The sequence below is a fragment of the Dasypus novemcinctus genome, chromosome 2 (genome assembly GCF_030445035.2).
Source record: "Dasypus novemcinctus isolate mDasNov1 chromosome 2, mDasNov1.1.hap2, whole genome shotgun sequence".
Lineage (NCBI taxonomy): Eukaryota > Metazoa > Chordata > Mammalia > Cingulata > Dasypodidae > Dasypus > Dasypus novemcinctus.
The window spans coordinates 83,625,051-83,646,905 of NC_080674.1; the positions used below are offsets into that span (position 1 = coordinate 83,625,051).

Genomic DNA, 21,855 nt, shown 5'->3' on the forward strand with positions numbered 1-21,855 from the left:
TATTCTAATCCATTCTGCCAATCTGTGTCTTTTGATTGGGGAATTTAATCCATTAACATTCAGTGTTATTACTGTAAAGGCAGTTCATATTTCACACATTTTGACCTTTGGCTTTTATCTGCCATATTTAATTATTTTCATCACTTTTGACACTTTTAGTTAATTTTACTGATATAATCTTCATTTCTATATTCTCTTCCAAGCCTCTCTCTCCTTTCTTTTCAGGCTGTAGTACTCCTTTTAGTATTTCCTAAAAAACTGGATCCTTGGTTACAAGCTCAGTTTCTGTTTATCTGTGAATATTCTAACTCCCTCTCACTTTTGAAAGACAGTCTTGCCAGGTATAAGATTCTTGCCTAACAGTTTTTCTCTTGCCTTGCAGTATCTTAAATATGTCATACCACTGCCTTCTTGCCTCTGTGGTTTCTGATAAGAAATCAGCACTTAATCTTATTGGGTATCCTTTGTATGTTATGCATTGTTTTTCTCTTGCTACTCAGAATTCTTTCTTTGGCATTTTGACATTTTAAATAGTATGTGTCTCAGCATTGGTTTATTCAGATTTATTTGGTGTAAATCGTGCTTCTTGGACACGGATATCTGTCCTTCAATAGGGTTGGGAAATTTTCTACCATTATTTCTTTAAATATTCCTTCTGCCCCCTTTCCCTTCTCTTCTCCTTGGACACCCATGACACGTATGTTTGCACAGCTCTTGCTGTCATTTATTTCCCTGAGACCCTGTTTAATTTTTTCCATTCTTTTCTTCATCTATTCTTTTGTATGTTCACTTTGGAAGGCTGTGTCTTCCAGTTCAGTGATTCTTTCTTCTGCTTCCTCAATTCTGCTGTTATGTGTCTCCAGTGTATTTTTATTTTATTTCTTTTTTTTAAGATTGGTTTTATTTATTTATCTCCCTCCTTGTTGTTCTGTGCTTGCTGTCTGCTCTTTGTGTCCATTCGCTGCATGTTCTACTGTGTCTGCTTATCTTCTCTTCTTATTTTCTCTTTAGGAGGCATTGGGAACTGATCCTGGGACCTTTGATGTGGGAGAGAGGCACTCAATCACTTGAGCCACCTCAGCTCCCTGGTTTATTGTGTCTTTCATTGTCTCTCCTCTTTGTCTCTTTTGTTGTGCCAGCTTGCCACTCAGCCAGCCTTCACCAGGAGGCCCTGGGAAATGAACCCAGGACTTCCCATGTGGTAGATGGGAGCCCAATTACTTGAGCCATACCCACTTCCCTCTTATTTCTTTTTATTTTTTGTTCCAGTGTATTTTTAATTTCATTTATTGTGCCTTTCATTTCCATAAGATCTGCTGTTTTTCTCTGTGTGCTTTCAAATTTTTTTTTTGCTCAAGTTTCTTCTTAATATCCTTAATTTCTTTAGCTATCTCATTGAATTTATTAAGAAGATTTATTTGAACATCTAAGATTAGTTGTTTCAACTCCTTTATGTCATCTGGAGGCTTGTCTTGTTCCTTTGGGCCATATCTTCCTGTTTCTTGGAATGGATGGTATTTTTGGCTTCTGGCTTGTTAGATATATTTATTCTGGGGGCCAGTTCTCTCTTTAGCTAAGGGCTTTCTTGCCCTTTCTCCCTTGCTGGTTGTTTAGTAGGAGCCAAGGATGTAGTTGGTACTGTATGCTGTGTGGGCTTGAAACTGCCCACATTGGCCCAGGAACTGATGGAGTTTCTCCTACCTTTCTCATTTGCCAGGGGTAGGGATAGAGCCATAGCCATGTGTAATAATCTAAGTCATGCAGACCAAGATCCTCTGTAATTGCCTGGAGAGACCAATGAAGCTTCATGCCCCCTCTCCCCTGTTTGGGGTGGGAGTGGAGCTGCAGGTGTGGGTAACAATCTATTCTGGGTGGACCAAAATGACTGCAGATTCCAAGGTAGACTGATGTAGCCCTGGCCCCCCTTCTCTCATGCCAGGGGTGGAGATGGTCCCTCTGAAGTGCCCAATAATCTAATTCTTGTATGCTTAATGTGTCTGTAGTTGCCCTGAGAGGCTGAGGAGTACTGTCTCTTCTGCTCTTTATGGTTGGGGATGAAACCAAAGGTGCTCAACAGTCCTCTCCTTGTAGGCTGAAAGTACCTGCCATTGTTAGGAGAAGTTGAGGAAACAGCAGCCTCTCCTATCCTAATTGGGGATGAAGATGGAGCTAAGGTGTCCAACTTTTCAGTCTATGTGGTCCAAAAGCATCTGTAGTTACCTAGAGAGGCTGCAGCAACACCGCCCCCATCTTGTTTTATCGGCTGTGGGGTGGAGCCGCAGGTGCTTTTATTATTCAACCAAAGGGGTGCTGATACAAAGTACCAATGATCTGTTGGCTTTTATAAAGGGTATTTATTTGGGGTAAATCCTTGCAATTACAAGGCTCATCTGCTCTGGTCTTTTCATAAGGTCAGCTGTAAACTATCAAATGAATGGCCCATCTCTCTCCTGGGCCCCAGAATCAATTTCCCTCCACTGTCATGTCTATGAGCTCTCTCTAATCATGTGTATCTTTTTCAGTGTATCCACTCCTGTTCTCCTGGAGTGAGTGTCCCTTTATATAGCCCACTAAGGGGGTGGGGACTCAACCCAGCACACCCTAATGATAAGTTCAAATCAATGCCATAATCTTGATTTAATCAAGCAAATATAAAACCTTGAACTTAAATCAATCAAAGGATGTCATGTGCAGAGAAACAGACCAGTTTGCAAACATAATCAATATCTCTTTTTGGAATTCATAAATCTCTTTTTGGAATTCTTAATATCAGACTGCCACAGAGCCCAACAGTTGAGTGCATGCAGAACAAAAGTGCCTGCTGTTACCATAAGAGGCTGAGGAAACATAGCTCCCCTTCTATTCTATTGGGGTGCAGGGATGGAAGTTCAGGTGTGAGCTGAAAGTGCCTGTAGTTGACCAGGGAGACTGAAGAAACACCAGCTCTCTCCTATCCTATGGTGGTAGAGAGGTGGAGATAGAATTGAAGGCAGTCAGCAAACCAGTTCATGCAGGCCAAAAGCATCAGCAGTTTCTCAGAAAAGTCAAGGAAACATCATGTCCTATCCTATTGGAATGTGGGAATGGAGCCCCAAGTGTCTGTTTCATCTGTGCAGGCCAAAAGTCCTGCAGTTGCCTGGAGAGGCTGGTGCAGGTTCTGCCAGCTTCCAACCTGCCAGATGTGGGGCTGGAGCATTGGCTAGGGCTGCAATCTCATCTAGGTAGAAAGAGGCCTACCATCACTGTGATTTTCAGTCAGTGCCACTTCCCCTCATTCTGGGGTTGGAGTTAAAATGGTCGCTACCAGCCTTTTTCTGACTTGGATAGGTTCAAACTGAACTGTTCTTAGGATTATACTTTAGCTGTCTGAATTTACTAATTAGTAGCTGAAGTCAGTGACCAACCATCTCTTCCTCCCCCAGTTTTGGGAAATGAAATTTCCAACTCCTGCCATTGAGTAGCTCCAGACGTGGCTTGTGCCACAAGTGGGCGATGGGCACCAGCCTCCATGGTGTAGAAAGCTCTACTCACGAATCTTCACTGCAGATGGGCAGTCTCCTCTTTCCATTCTTTCAGGAATCTTGCAGGATGCTCTTCTGGTCTCCTGGGATCCCCAAACTGGTACTTTGGATAGTTTTGCATGATTACTAACTACCCTGTAATATGCACTGACTCTTAGAGCTCCTTATTCAGCTGCCATCTTACCCACCTCCCTCTAATGTGTGTGTGTGGTTTTTTTAAAGATGTATTTATTTCTCCCCTCCCCCTATTGTTTGTGCTCACTGTCTGCCTTTTTTGTCTGTTCGTTATGTGCTTTCTGTGTCTGCTCATCTTCTTTTTTTAGGAGGCACCGGAACCAAACCTGGGATCTCCTTTGTGGGAGGGAGGCACCCAATGGCTTGAGTCATCTCTGTTCCCTGCTTGTTGTGTCTCTCATTGTGTCTCCTCATTGTGTCATCTCATTGGTGATCATCTTGTTGCATCAGCTCACTGTGCCAGCCCAACATGTGTGCTTGCTGTCTTGGACATCTTCTTTAGGAGACACTGGGAACTGAACCCAGGCCCTCCCATGTAGGAGGTGGGCACATAAATGCTTGAGCCACATCTGCTTCCCTGCTCTAATGTATTTTTTTTTTAATTTTTATTAGCTTTTTTTAAAGATACATAAATCACACAAAATGTTACAATAAAAAAATATGAGAGGTTCCCATATACCCCACTCTCCACACACGCCACTCCTCCCACATTGACAACTTCATTAGTGTAGTATATTCATTGCATTTGATGAGTACATTTTGGAGCATTGCTATATGGCATGGATTATAGTTTATGTTGCAGTTTATACTCTCTCCCAGTCTATTCAGTGGGTTATGACAGGATATATAATGTCTTGATATATAATGTCCTGCATCTGTCCCTGCAATATCAATCAGGACAATGCCAAGTCCCAAAAATGCCCCAATATCACACCTCTTCTTTCCTCTCCTGCCTTCAGCAACTCCCGTGGACACTGTCTCCACATCAATGATATAATTTCTTCCATTGCTAGAGTCACAATAATTCTATAGTAGAATACCAGTAAGTCCACTCTAATCCATATTGTAATTCTCCATCCGGAGGACCCTGGAATGGCAATGTCCACTACACCTCTAAATCTAGAGGGGGCTTAGATCCCATATGGCTGTGGATGGAATTCTCCTGCTTGCAGCTGTAGACTGTTCTCTGTTGTGGTGGTTGATCTTCATCACCTCCCTGTTAACTGACCTGGGTAAGTCAACGAACTAGAGAGTAGGTGTTGCAATTCTTCTGAGGATCAGGGCCCAGCTGGCACACAGACAGTTCAGAGATTCAAGTCTCCTGAGCATATACCAACCCCAGTGCCAACCACAGGTTCAGGAAAAGGGACAGAACAGGCATACGTAGAGAGGTCACATCTGAGTCCATCTCCATCACACTCAGGAGCACAAATTCCAAAGTAGGGCCCACTGGCAAGGCACTGAACTCTAGAGCCATCTGTCATGACTGTAGGACCTGGGTGTCTCCTTAGCCCCAGGAACGCCATTTGCTGGGGTTGTATCTACTTTGGCTGTCTTTGAGATCCTGCTGAGATTTGCGTAAGTGCGACCCCTCTGATGACCTCCTGACTCATTTAGAAGTCTCTTAGCCATTCAAGGTCTTTTTCTAGTTGCATCACCAGATGGTGATTGGTAAGGATCCCTCTGTGCCAGGGAGGCTCATCCCCAGGAGTCATGTCCCATGCTGGGGGGAAGGTAATGCATTTACATGCTGAGTTTGGCTTAGAGAGTGGCCATATTTGAGCAACATGGAGGTTCTCAGGAGGTAACTCTTAGGCAGCCTGCAGCTCTAGGCCTAGCTGAAATTTCAAGCACACAGGCTCATAAGCATAGTCATCAGTGTCAAGGGCTCATCATTGGACCATCCTTCTTTGCCCTTGTACTTGGGGGATTGTTGCTGCTCCACTGGGGACTGTGACAGAGTTTCCCAGAATGGGAACTCAGCACTCCCTCAATTGTCGTGTGATACTCTACCCTCTATGTCAATACCCAATGAACATCCAAACATATCTATATAGCCGGTATGCCTGCCCTGGAGAACTCCCTCCCACCCATGCATCCCCCATCAATGACACCCCACATCAATGCTCTCTCCTGCCATAGTGAACCCCTCTGTGATCCAAAACTTCTTCAAAAATGAAGTCTAATATATTGCCAAATTCAATTAATAGGAGAATGAAATAGTAATAGGTTTAAAGATTACTAATAGAATATATAATAATTTATTTTTAACAAGTAAAAAGTAAATTGGGGCATTAAAAAAAGGAAAAGTATCATAATGTATCTAATGTGTTTTTCATATCACCTATTGTGTCTTTCATTCCCATAAGCTCTTTTATTTTTCTGTTTAGGTTTTCAGATTCTTCTTTGTGCTTACCCATTTGTCCTCTTAATTTCCTTGATCCCTTTAGCCATATTGCCTTACAACTCATTGATTTGGTTTAGGAGATTTGTATGAATCTCATTGATTAGTTGTCTCAAATCCTATGTCTCATCTGGGGCTTTGATAGATTCCTTTTCTTGGGCCATATCTTCCATTTTCTTAGTATGTCTAGTAAGTTTTTGCTGATGTCTAGACATTTGATTATGATGGTGAGTTTACTCTGATGATCAATTTCTCTTGGTTTCATAGGGATTTAGTGGCGGAAGGCTGTGTATTACTGCCAATTTTTTATTTTTGTTTCAGTCTGCTCTAGATCTTTCGAGTAGCTCCCTGTGGCTCCCTCTGTCCACAGTCACTGGCCAAAGGCCAGAGAATTCAAAGCTGTCTACTCTGATGGTGGGAGGAAGGGTGCTGGCAGCTGCCACTGCAACATCTACTCACAGCTTTCTGTCAAGATTCTTTTCCTATGCCTCTCTCTCTTCTGGGTGGTGTCCATCCTTCCCCTGGTGTCCTAAACCCTAGGGCACTTTTTTTTTTCCAGGCCCTTATTGCCTGCCCTTTAGCTATTTTTCTTGGAGAGAAGTGAGTCCTGTGTTTCTCTAATCTGCCATCTTCCCATAAGTACCCCTTGCTTTTTTCTTTATTGCTACATCATTTTGAAGCCAATAGTTTTTCCCATAAGCACATACCGTTATAGTTTTATGTTACAGGAAATCTTTTATGTATTCAACTATTGATTATCTACCATAGTGAGAGTGATAATACAATGCAGTAGAAAAAGTTTTTTTTAACCTACTGCCATATTTTAGCAAGAGTCTTTCATTACACTTAAATACAACCCAATACAAATTGGATGAAGCAAAGAAGGTACTATTTGGGCCCATGTGGCTAAAAAATTGGGGGATAGACCTAGTTCTAGGTATGGCTGGTATAAGCAGTATTATGAGGACCTGGTCTCCCTGCCACATCTCCTGACCTTGCTTTCCTATGTGTTGGCTTCATTCTTAGGTCCATTTAGGTACACGATGGCTGCCTGGGTTTTATATCTGGTTCAAATCCAGTGGAAAAGAGATCAGCATCCTCTCTGCCCCCATCGTCTGCCAAACCAAAGTCCCTAATGCAGCTCATTGGCCTGTTGACCATTTGCCCTTCTGAGACTCTGAGGCCATAAGAACTGATATCCTGATGGTCAGACCAGAGTCCTGCTCACTGCTGGAGCTGGACAGGCCATGATGACACTGAGTGGAGAAGGGGATGATTACTTAGAGGAAATTGGCTATTGTTTCAAAAGAAGCTTGGTGAAAAAGAACAACAATTATATTCACTACATAAACCTTTTTCAATTTAGGCCAATATTAGTATTCATTTATTTTGTTAAAATACTAAGATTTTAGTGGTAGAAGACTGTCAGAGTATGTGCCTTGTGATTGGATGAGAAAGAGCTGTAATTTTAAACAATAATTCCATCTAAAAAATGCAAACCTTAAAGAAAAAATTTAAAAAAATATATTATTGGGTATCTGATAGCTTACCTTACAGGCAAGAATGATATTCAATAATAAAACCCACATAAAACTACAACTTTTTTCTTATTTCATATTTGAACACTGGAAATTTCAAATCTTAGTAAAAGTATTTGAATGAATTATGAGTGTGTATTTTTTCGTTGGGATGCTATTCTCTATTTTATATTACATCAGATTCTTTAGCCACATATTCCTTAATTATTTTAATTCTGTAAAATATGAATGTTGGCATGATAGTTTGTTGACGATTAAGTGCCATGTCAGTATGTTTGTCATGAAGAGTTGTTACATTCTTAGATGAACTTATTGGATTCAAAGAAGTTATGCCTTTTAAAAATATGGCACAGACCATGATTAAACAAACATTACTCATCAGTGTCTTTAAGAACAAGTACAAGAAATGGGAGAGAAATAGTATTGGTAAAGGACTTGGAAACCATATTTTGCAAGAAATATTTGAAAATGGTGTTGATTGCCTTCAATCCTTTGAAGAACAGCTTTTGAGAGATTTAGACTTCAGAGGGCAGAACTAATACAAGGGAGATAAGACTAAAGGGAACATTTCAATGCAGTATGAAACAAAACTTTCTCAGAGTACAATATACCAAAATGGAAGTGGTTGTCATGTAAGGAAGTGAAGGGTTAGTTCCTGTTACTTTTTGGGCACATGCTGTATTATTACCTCCCTAGGACATTTTAATGGAGATCTTGCCTTGATTTCAGAAATTGAAATGGGAGGTCTTTTTACTTCTTCAAGATGTCTCAAGTCCTTGTAAAATCTTTATATGTGGTTATATGTAAGCCATGACAATCAATACTAATTATATGGCCAGATATTTCTTTAAGTTTAACTGCTTTTCAATAGCTGTGACGTTAAAGCTTTGCTATATGACTCAGGTGCTATGGATTGCTCAAAGAAAAAGGTGGGGGGAGAGGGACTTAATCAAAACTCTCTAGAAGACTATTTTCTGCATGCTTTTCAGTAAACCTACAGTTTCTCTAATTTAAAACAAGAGGTGTCTAGGTGAAGGGGAAAGGTCATTAATAAGTGAGAAAGGTAGGGGAATAAAACTTCTATTTATTGAGTGCCTACTATGTGTAGGGGGTATTGGACTAGGTATTTAGTATATTATCTCATCTCATTTAATATATTCAGTTTTTCTTTTTTCTTTTTTTTTTTTACTTGTTTAATATATTTAGTTTTCATTGCATGTTTGGAATTTATGAGAAGTTATAATTCTTAGAATGATGAATTCTTAATTTACATTTCTCATGTATTTTTTGGTGGTGGAACACAGGACTCTTCTGATGGGTACATGTGCAAAACACATTTTCAAATTCAAAGTGGGACCATGGCATCACATCAAGGAACATCTGCCTGTGTACAGACATGTCTTCCCACTGAGGTGAGTAGTTTAATACATCATGTTTTCCTTTTTTGGCTTTGTAAGGTATAGATTAAGAAAAATTAAATATGTTTAAATATATTTTAAAATAATAAACTGTCATTAAATTTTGGACCTGCTGTAAGGGGGAGAAGTGAACATCATTTTTAAGGAGGTGCTTTCTTTATTATCACTGAAAGCAGGAAGTCTAGTAAAGTTAAGGGCTTGTGCAGATTTTTGTGTGCTCTCTCCCTTTTAGTTTCTCTATAATCTGACATGCCTTCCATTGCCTATTGATTTTTCTCATGATACATAATACATATCCATCCCTAGGCTGTTTTAGGCATAACTGGAGACCTCTTTGCCTAATCTGCATTTAATCCTTTTCTCCTATCCCCTTTAAAATATGTTGAATCTGGGTCTCATTCCTAGGGAACTTAAACTTTGACTTTGAAAATCTTGCTAAATTAATTTATTAAGGTGCTGATGGCTTAATGGTTTTCCCATCCTGGGATATTTTCAGTTTCCTTTTTATCTAAATACAAATAGCCTTATTGTTTTCCTGTTATAAAAATGATATATATCCATTGTAAAAAAAAAAATAAAGAAGGATAAATGTGGGTAAAAATCTCCCATAATTCTTTCAACTAGTGCTAACCATTATTAATATTTTAGTAAATATCCTTTCAAACATTTCTATCATTCACACACACTGTTTTTTGCAATGAACAGTATATCATGGATATCTTTCCATGTTTGGAAAATTAGAATTCCATTGTAATTTTTAATGGCTCCATTGCATTCCATACCATGGATGTCATGTAATTATGTGTTTGAATCTTAAAAAAGAATTTGTGGGGACCTAGCTGCTTGAACACAAAGGAAAAAATCACTGAGGGTTAGAATTCCAAGCATTGTGATAAAATGGGAGAGGAGTTTTTTTGTTTATGAAGAGTCTTTTCTCATGACGTGTGACATCAGATCCGTTTGACAATCAGGCATTACTCATCACTGCCTGTGTATGATGCTGGCCTGAAAGTAACGCTTGCCAATATAAATCGGTTTACAAGGTATTCTTGAGAGTGTTGTCTTTACTAATAAGCTAAGTGCCCCTGGGTGGGTGCTGGAATCTTGATTACTGCTTCCTGGTTCAAATAACATGAAATCTGAAGGCAAGGAAGCTTTTCAATTCACTGTATATTAACTTTAAAAATGCACATATAAATGATAAGTAAAAAGATGAATTACCAGTTTTTCCCTAGGAAGCTAGATTTAAAAAGTGTTCAAAAGTGGTGTCGAGAGTGTGAGGCAACTGACACTTTCTGGTTGATGTTTTAATTTCATAAAGTTTATAGATGTGCCCATACTGTGAAAATCTATTCTAATTCTAGGAATTTGTCTTCATAATATATAAAATTTTCCAAAATTGTATTATGAAAAATTTGAGACATATGGAAAAGTTGAAAGAATTTTACAATGCATATCTATATACTTACCACATGGATCCTGCTGTTAATGTTTTGCTCTGCTTGTTTTATTATGTATCTATCCCTATATCCATCCTTCAAAACATCTTATTCTTTGATGCAATACTTTTACATCAAAGTATTTTGCAGAGAAAAACTTATAAAACAATAAAAACTATACACAATGATTTATCTGCATGCCATCATTATTTATAATAGAAAGAATGGATGGACAACAGTAATGGATTGGTTTAGTTTTGCATATCTCTATGATGAATTCATCATTAAAAATTATCTCTGTTAGTTTTCAAATGAAAAAGGATTCAGTGTCCACATCATGGTAAGTGAAAAAAGTAGTTTATGTGGTATAAACAATAGACTTCAGGTATGGTTTATACCTTTTGAACTATCTATTGACTATTATTTTAAATCATTATTCCTTTTTTGTTGTTTTTATCTCTTGAAGTGTGAAACCTTTAACTCTTTTCTCTCACCTCCTTGAGATCCCTAGGATTATGTTCGATATCTGTCCAGTGGCTTCATTTGGAGTCTTCATCAATCCTTGTAAGCTTCCTTTAGAGCTGTAGCTCTGATGGGCATTTCATTCTCTCTTTTCTCAAATAACAGAGGAAGATTTTAAAGTTTAGAGAAAGACAGTCCAGTACCCCATCTCAGTGTATATCCAAGCTTCCCCTGCCCCCACTACATAGCAGAAACAGTAAGTGGAAGATTACTATTGCATAGATGAACACATACCTACATGCATTATATGTGGCCTAGAAATAATTTTCCCCTTCTAATCACATAAGATTTTTTTAGCTGCTTTTCTTCTCTATATCTTTTATTCCTGTTATTTCTCTTCGGGGGTTTGCACCTCATTAAGGATCTTAATCCTATTTGAGAGAGAGAGAGAAAGAGAGAGGGAGAGAGAGAGGAAGAGAGAGGGAGAGAGAGGGAGAGACCAGCAGATGCTGGCATGTGCCTTGCCATGTGGCAGAGGAGCCAAGGATTCCAAAGATTGTATTGCCATGAAAGTCTTCAGATCCAAGTGTTCTATGACAGCAGAGCTTCTTGGATGAAATATGGTTGGTAAAATGATGATGATGAGATAATAATAATAAAAAGATAGCACCTTGGTAATTGGGCACTAAGTACTGGCATTGCTCTGAGTGCTTTACATATATTAATTCATTTCATCTTCTAAAATGTACTCTGTGACCATCATTGGCTTGTCAGGTAGTCATTGGGAAGCATGGACATAGCTTCCCAGGCAAGGAGGCTCCAGTTTTATTGAGAGGAATTCTCCAGAGAAGGGAGCAGCTGTGTGTTACCAGCCTGTTCTCAAAAGAGCTGAGTGAGGATGGGTGCCCAGGGGGAATCTGGTCAGCAAAACAGTGGCATGCCCTACCTGAAAATCTCTGAAATCAATGGGGATATGTACATATAGGTCTATATTTAGATTGAAAGAGGGAAGTTTGGCTTGGTAGTAATTTGGGTGGGTATTTTAGTTGACCATAGCTCAAGACAAACCAAAAAAATTAAGTGGATGCTAGAAAAACTAACTGGAACTTATGCTACATTAGTTAAGTTATAAGCAGAGGTTACTAGTGATGCTGCAATAGATTATGTGCAAAAGCAGATATGAGAATCTAGCCATCTTCTGTTAAGCCATACATTAAAAAGATTCACAAAAATGTAAACGATGCCACTTTCCTTAATAATTTTTTTTTGTTTAGGAATATGTATTTTTCATAGCACTATGCTGTTATGTTAACATGTATTTTGTTTTATTTTATTTTATTTATTTTTCGGTTGGGTCAGTGAAAAGAATTTATTGGGAAATGAGGGAAAAGAACAGAGCTCACTGAGAAATGGGAGAGAAAGATGGAAATACATACTGAGATCTGGTGTGGGATGCTCCAGGCAGAGGGAGCCAACATGTATTTTAAAAAAATTAAATTTCAGTTTTAATTTCTTATGTAGTAAATAGCAATAGATGTAACTCTCCTAAACAAAAGCTTTGGGATCCTCAAAGAATTTTAAGAATATAAAGGTGTCCAGAGACAAAAAACTTTGAGAACCACTGATCTAGATCAAGGAAATATTACATTATTACATATGAAGAAGAACATTGATAATGAGAATATTAAATAACAAGTGAATACATAAAAATAGTTAAGTAATAAATAAATCATGACTAGAAGTCATCCATGCAAAGGAGCATGCCAACGACAATGAGTAGGCTTCAAAACAACTTTATGAAGAATGGTTGCAGGTACTGAAGATGTTAAATTAAACCTGAAGACCCAGGAAGGTTGATTGTCTTCTGATATCTAGAAAGCTTTCCCATTGAAGAGGATAAACTTCCTTTTCATTGCCTTAGAAGACAGGACTAGTTCCAGTATCTGGAAATTATTCTAGACAGATATTTCTAATGTATAGAGTTGCCTAGTCAGTTTGCAACATTGTGAGTTGCCTCTTATTTAGTGGAGATGTTCAGCTACAGAGTGAGTAACTGTCTCTCTGAAACAGTGATTTCAGACTCAGATACTCAGAACCTTACAGCAGCCAGGCTGCTAACTGAGCTGAGCGAAGTGCACTGATTGGAAGTGGTGGGTGCTGTGGAGAAATAGTGAGGGCAGGTCTCATCCAAAGAGGCAGCAGACACTTAGCCCCAGGTGAATTTTTAAGGGAAGGAAAAGATCTGGATTTTTGTGTGTTGGCTTAATAATAGTAAAAAATACTGTGAAGGCCAAACAGACTATCATCTTTGGGCTGCAAATCACCCTCAGGTTTATAACCTCTGGCCTTGACTATTTTAGAAAGGATTATGCATTGTGTAGAAAACTGAACTAGGTGCCCTCTAAATTCTCTTTAAAATTTAAAGACCTATGGTTCTGTAGGTATATAGCACATTTCCTATTTAATGGTGTTCAAAAAGAAAGCCTCTGCTTTCTTGTTGCAAATTTTTGCATTTTTTGGTTTTGTTTTGTTTTGTTTTGTTTTTTCTTCTTTGTATTACATGGGAAAGAAACTCTTTCCTGGCTAATCTGAACCAGTAGTTTTGATTGTGGAAAGACAGCTGTATTCATGGTTTTTTTTTTGCTTGTGAGATTATCTACTATGTTAAGAGAATAAGTTTTTCATAGGATTTTAAACTCAAAATGAAATACAATAGAAAATGAAATTATTTGTGAAAAGTTATAATTTGTGTCTTCTTTGAATTTTTAAAGTATAGTTTGAAATAATTGCTAAAAAAATGAGGTGACACTCAGAAATCTACCAAATATATTGGGCTGTCTTTTAGCATTGGTCTTGGGGAACAAGAGTTCCTATAGGTTAATCATTATAGACATTAATTGAGAGTAGTTATTATGAGCTTACAGTATTTCTGAATTTGTGAAATGACATGCAGGAGTGTGGCAGATTTTGAAGATCTTTTTTTTTTTTTAAACTAGTGACCAAAATAAATTCATTGCATTGATTTAAAATCCTCTAAATATAAATGAATATTATCAACAGGAGCTAACAAACTTACCAATGGCCCTTGACATATCTTATTATTTGTGATACTTATTTCCATAAATACGTGTTGATGCAAAACTACATTTGATCAGTTTATGATTTTCTTGTATTTAACTGAAGGTTTTTCTTAGAGAAATTAAGATATGATCATTTAACAGTAGTGAAAAATGTGATTTAACAATAAACTCCTGCCTTAACAAACAGGAGGTTATTGTAGAAAGCCCTTACTAAAGTCTTATTTTAAAAAATGAAATGATAGCTTGAGAATGGAGATGGGAATACAAGCCTGATATTCCAATTAGATAATTAGACTGTTGTTGGTGAAAATTATTCATTTACTAACCTTTAAAATTCATATCTGGGGAGTGGATGTGGCTCTACTGGTTGAGCCCCTCCTTCCCACATGGGAGGTCCCAGGTTTGGTTACTGGTGCCTCCTGAAAAAAAAAAAAAAAAGCATGTGTGTATTATTGCAAAATAGCTGCAAAACTTTAAAAATATGTTGTTAGATTCTTAATTATTTTACTGGCTAATAAAAACTAGAGTGATATTGAAGAAACTATCATGTTTAATATTAAACCACTTTTAATAAAAGGAAACAGTGACATGATTATTCAATATGAATATTGTACTTTCATAATCAGTAGTAAAAATGCTTAGAAGGGAGAAATGTCTGAAAGTCTTTTATAGAACAAGGTTTCTAGCTGACATTGCTTTCTATTTTCTTTTTATCTCTAATTTCTTCATTTATGAAATTTTGAATCATTGTCATAGAATAGAGATGGCCCAAATGTTGTCTTTTGATTAAAACAGTTCAGGTGGCCATACATATTTGAGTTTGTCAATAACTTTTATATTATTGAGGTTTGTATGCTTCTCTCTGAAGTAAGAATTCTGAAGCTCCTTTTCTTCCTTTTGAAGATGTGTCAGTGGTGGGTATTGAGCATATTTTATTTATTCATTTACTAGCCTTGTTACTTTAGAGCCTCAGGTTGCACCTTTAGATTACATTTTTTAAAACTATGAAAATGCTGGAATCATAAAAATAGTATTAGTATGTGACTGGAGAAAAAGGCTTTTGTCCTAGGGCCTTATAGTCCACTAACTGGGACTCTCCTCAGACTAGAGTAGGTAGAATATTACAGAGAGTGAGGCCTTCAGCAGAAAACAACCTATCATAAATTTCCTGAAGCATAAAGCTGAGAATCCGTAACAGGAGATGATCTCAGTTGTGAAAAGAACATATTCAGAGAATGATGATCTCTGAGGTAACCAGGGCTTCAAATATACTCATTTGCCCTAAGGATTTTATTAAGTGGCTCCTAGGATGAACTCTATTTTGTATGTCTAAAACAGGCTCATATGTCAGAATATTATGTGTTTTTATTATGGAGTAAATGACAAGCCACAGTTCTCAGTAAGTATAACAATTTCTCTGTAAAGCAACTGATATTTTTAGACTGATGTGTAAACATTATGATAAATGTAAATGATGAGTAATAAGCGTGATTAGCCCTAGTATTTGAAAATGTAATTATTATAGCAATATTAAATACCAGGAAGTCTGTTGTAGTTAATAAATGTAGATAAAAATAGATGCATATATAATAGTTGCTCACTATGTGTTGGTATGATGAATCTAATACTGATAGATAAATGCGTTTATTTAGGAAATAATTATTTATGCAGCAGCAGAGACCAAGCCCACCTTTTCGTTTTTCTTAGGGTGTCATGAAAAATTCAAAGACAAATTTAATTTTAGTTCTATTTGATTCAAAGTGTAAGCATGTGCCATGGAGTGATGGTGGTGTTTGAGGAAAAAAGAGAAGAGATTATTCTGAAAACCAATCAGTTCCAATTGGTTTTGCCCGGTTGAGGATTAGTGGGCTAGATATAGTATGCATTATACAAACTATGTTTCTTTGGCTAGTATATGACCAAAGTGTTTGTTTACTTAATCCTAGAACCTATCAGAAACCACATATAGAAAGTTGGCACTAGAAATATTTGAACTAATGATCTGTTACTTAGAGGTCTTAATGCAATTCACTGTTCTTCTGTGAAGCCAGGAAGTCTTTTTTAGATCAGGGATGGGCTCCACATCCTATTAAACATTCTTTCTTCTCTAGTGCCTTGGTACCCGTGTTACATCACTGCAAAATTCCAGGAGTGCATTAGAACCATGAGAACCTATTACCTAAATGGCTTCCTGGGTTTACTTCTAACTTTGAAATTCTCTGTGCTCTTTTGCTGTGTTTGGCATCTATTTTTTTTTTTTTTTGAGAGAGAGAGAGAGACAAATCAAGTTGAATAACTCCAGATAGATAACTAATTCTTATTCTATTTATCAAGCTAACAGAAAAGCCCTTGTAAAAGCACCTGTCATGCCAATGACTTTTTAAAATTTTTAAAAATTTTATTATTTTTTATTGTCTCTTTTTTAAAAAAGATACATAGATCACAGAAAATGTTACATTAAAAAATATAAGGGGTTCCCATATACCCCACTCTTCTCCCCCCGCCCTCCCACTCCTCCCACATCAACAACCTCTTTCATCAGTGTGGCACGTTCACTGCATTTGATGGATACATTTTGGAGCACTGCTACACAGCATGGATTATAGTTTACATTGTAGTTTACACTCTCCCCCAACCATTCAGTGGGTTATGGCAGGATATATAATTTCCTGCATCTGTCTCTACAATATCATTCAGGACAACTCAAAGTCCCGAAAATGTCCCCATTTCACACCTTTTCTTCCCTCTCCCTGCCTTCAGCAACTCCTGTGGCCACTGTCTCCACATCAATGATAAAATTTCTTCCATTGCTAGAGTCACAATAATTCTATGGTAGAACACCTGTAAGTGCATTCTAATCCATATTTTAACTCAGCAATGAGTTTTATCAGGAAACTTCCTATATATATATTTCCAATAGAGATACACATTTATTTATTTTAAAATCAAAAGTAAGATAAATTTCTAACAGGAGATATGAATGTGAGAGAATAATGAGATGGTATTTCTGTACCAAAATTTGACAAGTTTTCGAGGCAGAATTACTTATCTCTGGTTGTAAAGGTCTTAGGAACCAGTTGTTTCTGAGGAAAGACATTATGCATTATTTTAACTGCCCTAATTATATATTCCTCCCATTTTCTTTGATGAGTTTGAGATGTGTCCCATGATACTGCTTTTTAAAGGACATGATAGATTGATTGGGGGTTTCAAACTTTATGTGGGTCTTTTTTCACGGAGAATTTCTGAGCAGAATATGTTGGTTTTATAATGAAATCTAAAATAAATGAAAGTGAAGCCACTTTTAGTACTCCTTTCTTTCCCTTTGGTTTTTTTTTTGAAGCCAGTGGGAAGTCCATGTGTGGAGAGAAATACATTACTAAAATATATTACATTTAAATTCAATTTCGGGAAGCGGACTTGGCCCAATGGATAGGGCTCTCCCGTAAGGAGAACCGCCCAGCGCGAAAGAAAGTACAGCCTGCCCAGGAGTGGTGCTGCACACATGGAGAGCTGCCACAGCAAGATGATGCAACAAAGAGGAACACAGATTCCCAGTGCTGCTGATAAGGATAGAAGTGGGGAAGTGGACTTGGCCCAATTGATAGAGCATCCACTCACCACATGGGTGGACTGCGGTTCAAACCCTGGGCCACCTTGACCCGTGGGGAGCTGGCCTGTGCTCATTGCTGATGCACAAGGAGTGCCCTGCCACACAGGGGTGCCCCCCGCATAGGGGAGCCCCATGCACAAGGAGTGTGCCCCGTAAGGAGAGCCACCCAATGTGAAAGAAAGTACAGCCTGCCCAAGAATGGCACTGCACACAGGGAGAACTGACACAGCAAGATGACGCAACGAAAGAAACACAGATTCCCGGTGCCGCTGATAAAGATAGAAGCGGTCACAGAAGAACACATCAAATGGACACAAAGAGCAGAGCAGACAATTGGGGGGTTGAGGGGGAAGGGAAGAAGGGAAGAGAAATAAATAAAAACAAATCTTTAATAAGAAAAAATTCAATTTCATAAAAGATTAAATACTTGAGTTTTAAAAATTATTTTATTAATTATATTTAAATTTCTTTTTCTTAGAAAAATTGAAAAAGTTAATCTTAAAAATTATTTTTGAAGTGGAATAAATATCTATCAGCATAATATTCTATGTAGAACTGAAAAACAATATCATATATTCTAAAGGAATTAAATATTAAAAGAAATGTGGACTCTCATGTTAAACTATAATCTTCATATGTTAAAAGGATTATTGAATTTCTTTGGGTAACTTGAATGAAGTTAGCTATTTGTCAAGATTTTTTAAAACATCAGGTAAAAGCTAAGCATTATTTAGAGTATTATTTTACTGCAAAACGATTGCCCAGAGCTAAGCACAGTTGTGCATGTAGATGGTACCTACCAGAATAGGCCTAATGTGGTCCCAGTAATTCTTCTACCAGGACCTTAAATGCTCACTATTACAGAGCCTTTATGGAAAATATAGATGGGCTGGACTGGGTGAAGGTAAGACATTTTCAAACTGGAGTAGTGGTTCTGAATCTTACTACTAGACTCAAGTGCTGACCTGATTATATCACTTTGATCACCACTGTGTCCTGAGCACCTAGCACAGTGCCTGGAACATAAATGCCAGGAATTAATAATGCCTTTATCTTGTTTTTTCTGGATTGGAATCTAGAATTTTACCTTCTCCCCAATATACTGCTAACTTAATGAAAAGTCAGCAATCTTAGTGTAAATATTTTGTTATTATTAATTTCTTTTCTGTTTATTAAATGGTATTTACAAAGTGCTCAGGAATATTTTGTTAAAGTTTATTTCTGAATGTATGTGCCTAAGGGTAAATAACAATAATTTTATTTTAAAGTAAATAGAAATAACCAATTATTGGGTTGCGTTAAAGGTTTTTAAAGTGAAAATCTAAGGGGAGGAGTTCTTTAAGAGGGAAAACTCAGTGTTTTAACCGTATTGTTTTTGATTGCATAAATGGGATATGGGAGCTTCAATAATGTTCTTCCATATGGTGTTTGCAAATTTGCTGTTTTAGAGTATTCCTTGCACTTAGCAACTGTTATTCTGTGTGTTTTGTGAAGAGTATTAAGGGGAGGTTACCTCTAGTATTGGCTGACCTCAGAGGGTAGAGACTACAGGTTTATCTTAGCTATCGCCTAATTAGGAAGGATTGAAAAGAGTAGGAAGGCTGTCAGCCTGGTAGTGTTACATAAAGAACATCTGAATGGATGCCTGGGAGAATACCATCTTCTTTGGCCATTGGGTCAGAGGGTAGGTAGAGCAGCTTGGCAGATTAAATTTGGTCTTGATGCTCCAGGTATTGACTGTAGCTTATTTTGAAGGAAAAGAAAAGTAGTAGTTGTAAATCTGAAACTAAGGAATTTTTTGAATGCAATAAACTCAGCATTCTGAAGTGATATTATTAAGTGCCATCTTTCCAATAATCATTTATCAAACAGTTCAGCCTGATTTCCTTATGGTTTGGTAGATATGACACAAAAGGGAAAAAATATAATGATGATGTCAAACTCTGAAATCTTCCTCTTTGTTCACAACCTCCTAGTTTTCAACTATATTTACGCTGTCTCTCCCTCTAAACATGCTCTGCACACTCCTCTTGACTCGAGGCCCTGTATGACATCTGTCCCTTTTTTATTCTCTTGGCTTCTTACTTGCTTAGTCTTGACCTTGACCATTTCAGCAATGTCTACACCACCACCCTTGGCCCATGAACTTTATACCAAATCTATTTTCACCGCTTCCCAATCTTCTACAATCCTATCTTTCTTCTTTCCTTTAGATGCTTTGGGTAGATACTCTGTAATACCTTCATTCTTTTGTCATTTGTTCCAATTTCAACTGTTTTCCTCTGGTTTCACCAAAGTCAAGTTATGGAAATTGCTTCCTTCCACACCTACTGTCTTTATCCCCCTTGATCACACTGCAAAGTTTTAAGCTATTGACTAAGCCCTTTGTTTTTGAAATTCTCTCTTCTTTTTGACTTTGTGACACTGCTGACAATGAATTCTTTTTATTCCCCTTGGCTGGTCATTTTCACTATTATTTTGTGGCAGTGGTTCCAGCATCTCCTCTAAGTCAGAGTCATCAGGGAGTCTTGAAGGTCAACCAATCCAAATCAAGATGAAGAGCATAGACTTAAGTATAGAGAATCTTGGACAATTGCCTCAAATAAAACCGAAGTGTCCATAGCTTTCCAATTCATCCCCTGGCAGACTGACTTAAAAATACAGGTTTGGGATCTAGTAAGAAGAAACTTGGGGACTGGGGATGGATTCCATTTGTCCCTCTATTTACCTTATAAACCTATCAGCTAATCCTGTTTTCTTCTGTGATACTTAGTACTTATAGAGAGGTTGCAGCACATCCTGGGCACTCTTGAGATTGGAAGTCAACTCCCAAAAAGTTCCTCCAAACCATAATCTTTTGGTGACACAAAGTGTTGGAATTAATCATCTAGTACCTTTCCTACCACATATTACATCATGAGTTCTTGGAAATGGCTTTAGGGGGTATATGTAGAGGTAAGTGTAGAACGTAGTAGTGGGAAGCAAGAAGGACTGTACCCTGAGGAAAGTAATTTTGGGTGGAGCATGAGAGTATTAAGCTGTAACTTTAGACTGGTCTGAGAAATAGTTGGAGTTTTTAGTAGTGTTTGTCTGAATCTCCCCTCCTGAAGGGTTTTAGACTAGCTGTGCTAGGGCATTAGCCAGGTTGCTTGTATGTTGTTAGGTTCCTAAGTATAGGGTTCCTACTCAAGTTAGTAGGGAGCATTGAGAGTCAGAGAGAAAGACCAAGTGAGAATCCGATAAGGAAAATGGATATAAGTACCAGTAAGTGCGGTACAAACAATGACCCAAAGAGCTAAAGGGCATGTTGATAGCAAGGGTTAGAGTTAGGCAGAGATGAGACTGCAGTGAGGTTTAGGTGGGGAACAAGTGAGGAAGACCCTGAGAGATTGTTCTTGCCAGTTTGAGGTATGCTGACTCTTTGCAGCTAATGAGCAAATGGGATTTGACCTTGTCAGACAGGCTTGAGGTGGGTACAGCCAAGGGTAGTGTGAATATGTGGAAGGAGAACTGGATGGCATCTACAGTGTGTATTCTTTCTCCTTGCTCTGGTCCTTTTCTGTGTATTTTTGGTCTTAATTTTTCATTTGTTAGAGGGTTTACAAGTCTTTCTGGCTGGTCTGCATCTCTTGCAGGTATTAGCTGGTAGCTGGGGGTTTTAATTTTGCTCCACGGTGCTGGGAAGCAGCAGTGTGGAAACCAAAGGCCCCTAATCAACTGCTTGCTCTGTGAGTGCAGGATTCATAGCTTATTTATCTTCATAGAACAATCTCAAGAAATAATTTTGAATGATAGATATACCAGAAGAAGTATTAATATTATAAGTAACAACTGTTTTTTATCCTATAGAAACACTTTTTGTGAAAATATCCAAGGTGGAATTTTTACTCTACAATAGTCATTTTATAAAATAATGAAGAAAATATGATAATATAATTGAATTTCCGAATGAAATTTCAATTGCCGTTTATCTAAAAAGAACCCAAAGTGTCATATTTGGCACAAGATCTTTCTCAAGAAATGTTTATCTAGTTTCCATACTGGAACTTTTACCCACAAGATGATTAGTAGTTTAGTGTTCTTTTTAAAAAGATAAACAAAAGAATGTTTCAGGAAACCTGTGATAGATGGAATCAGCTGGAACTGATTTCATGTTATGGATAATTACATAATTAGTGCTGTAAAAAATAAACCATACTATCTACTTGTTGGATTGGAGCTGCTGTGAAGGAGGTGTGTAATTATACAATCCTCCTCCTCCTCCTATGCTGATTCTAGGTAATCCTTTTTCTGCCTTATCTGAGCAGGGGCTTCCTGTCTTATGTTTCCTGATGTTATTTAACAGAAGAAAACTGAGCATTCAGT

The 21,855-nt window shown here is 37.7% G+C and overlaps 1 protein-coding gene across 6 annotated transcripts in view; it reads left to right on the forward strand.

Moving 5' to 3' along the window:
• Positions 1-21,855, forward strand: part of ATG10 (autophagy related 10) — a 381,492-nt gene that overhangs the window by 129,305 nt on the left and 230,332 nt on the right. For all 6 annotated transcript variants that reach the window (XM_058275544.2, XM_058275546.2, XM_058275552.2 and 3 more), the window contains one exon: positions 8,783-8,890. In XM_058275544.2, the coding sequence (XP_058131527.1) occupies positions 8,783-8,890 (108 nt within the window). The remainder of the gene's footprint in view (positions 1-8,782; positions 8,891-21,855) is intronic.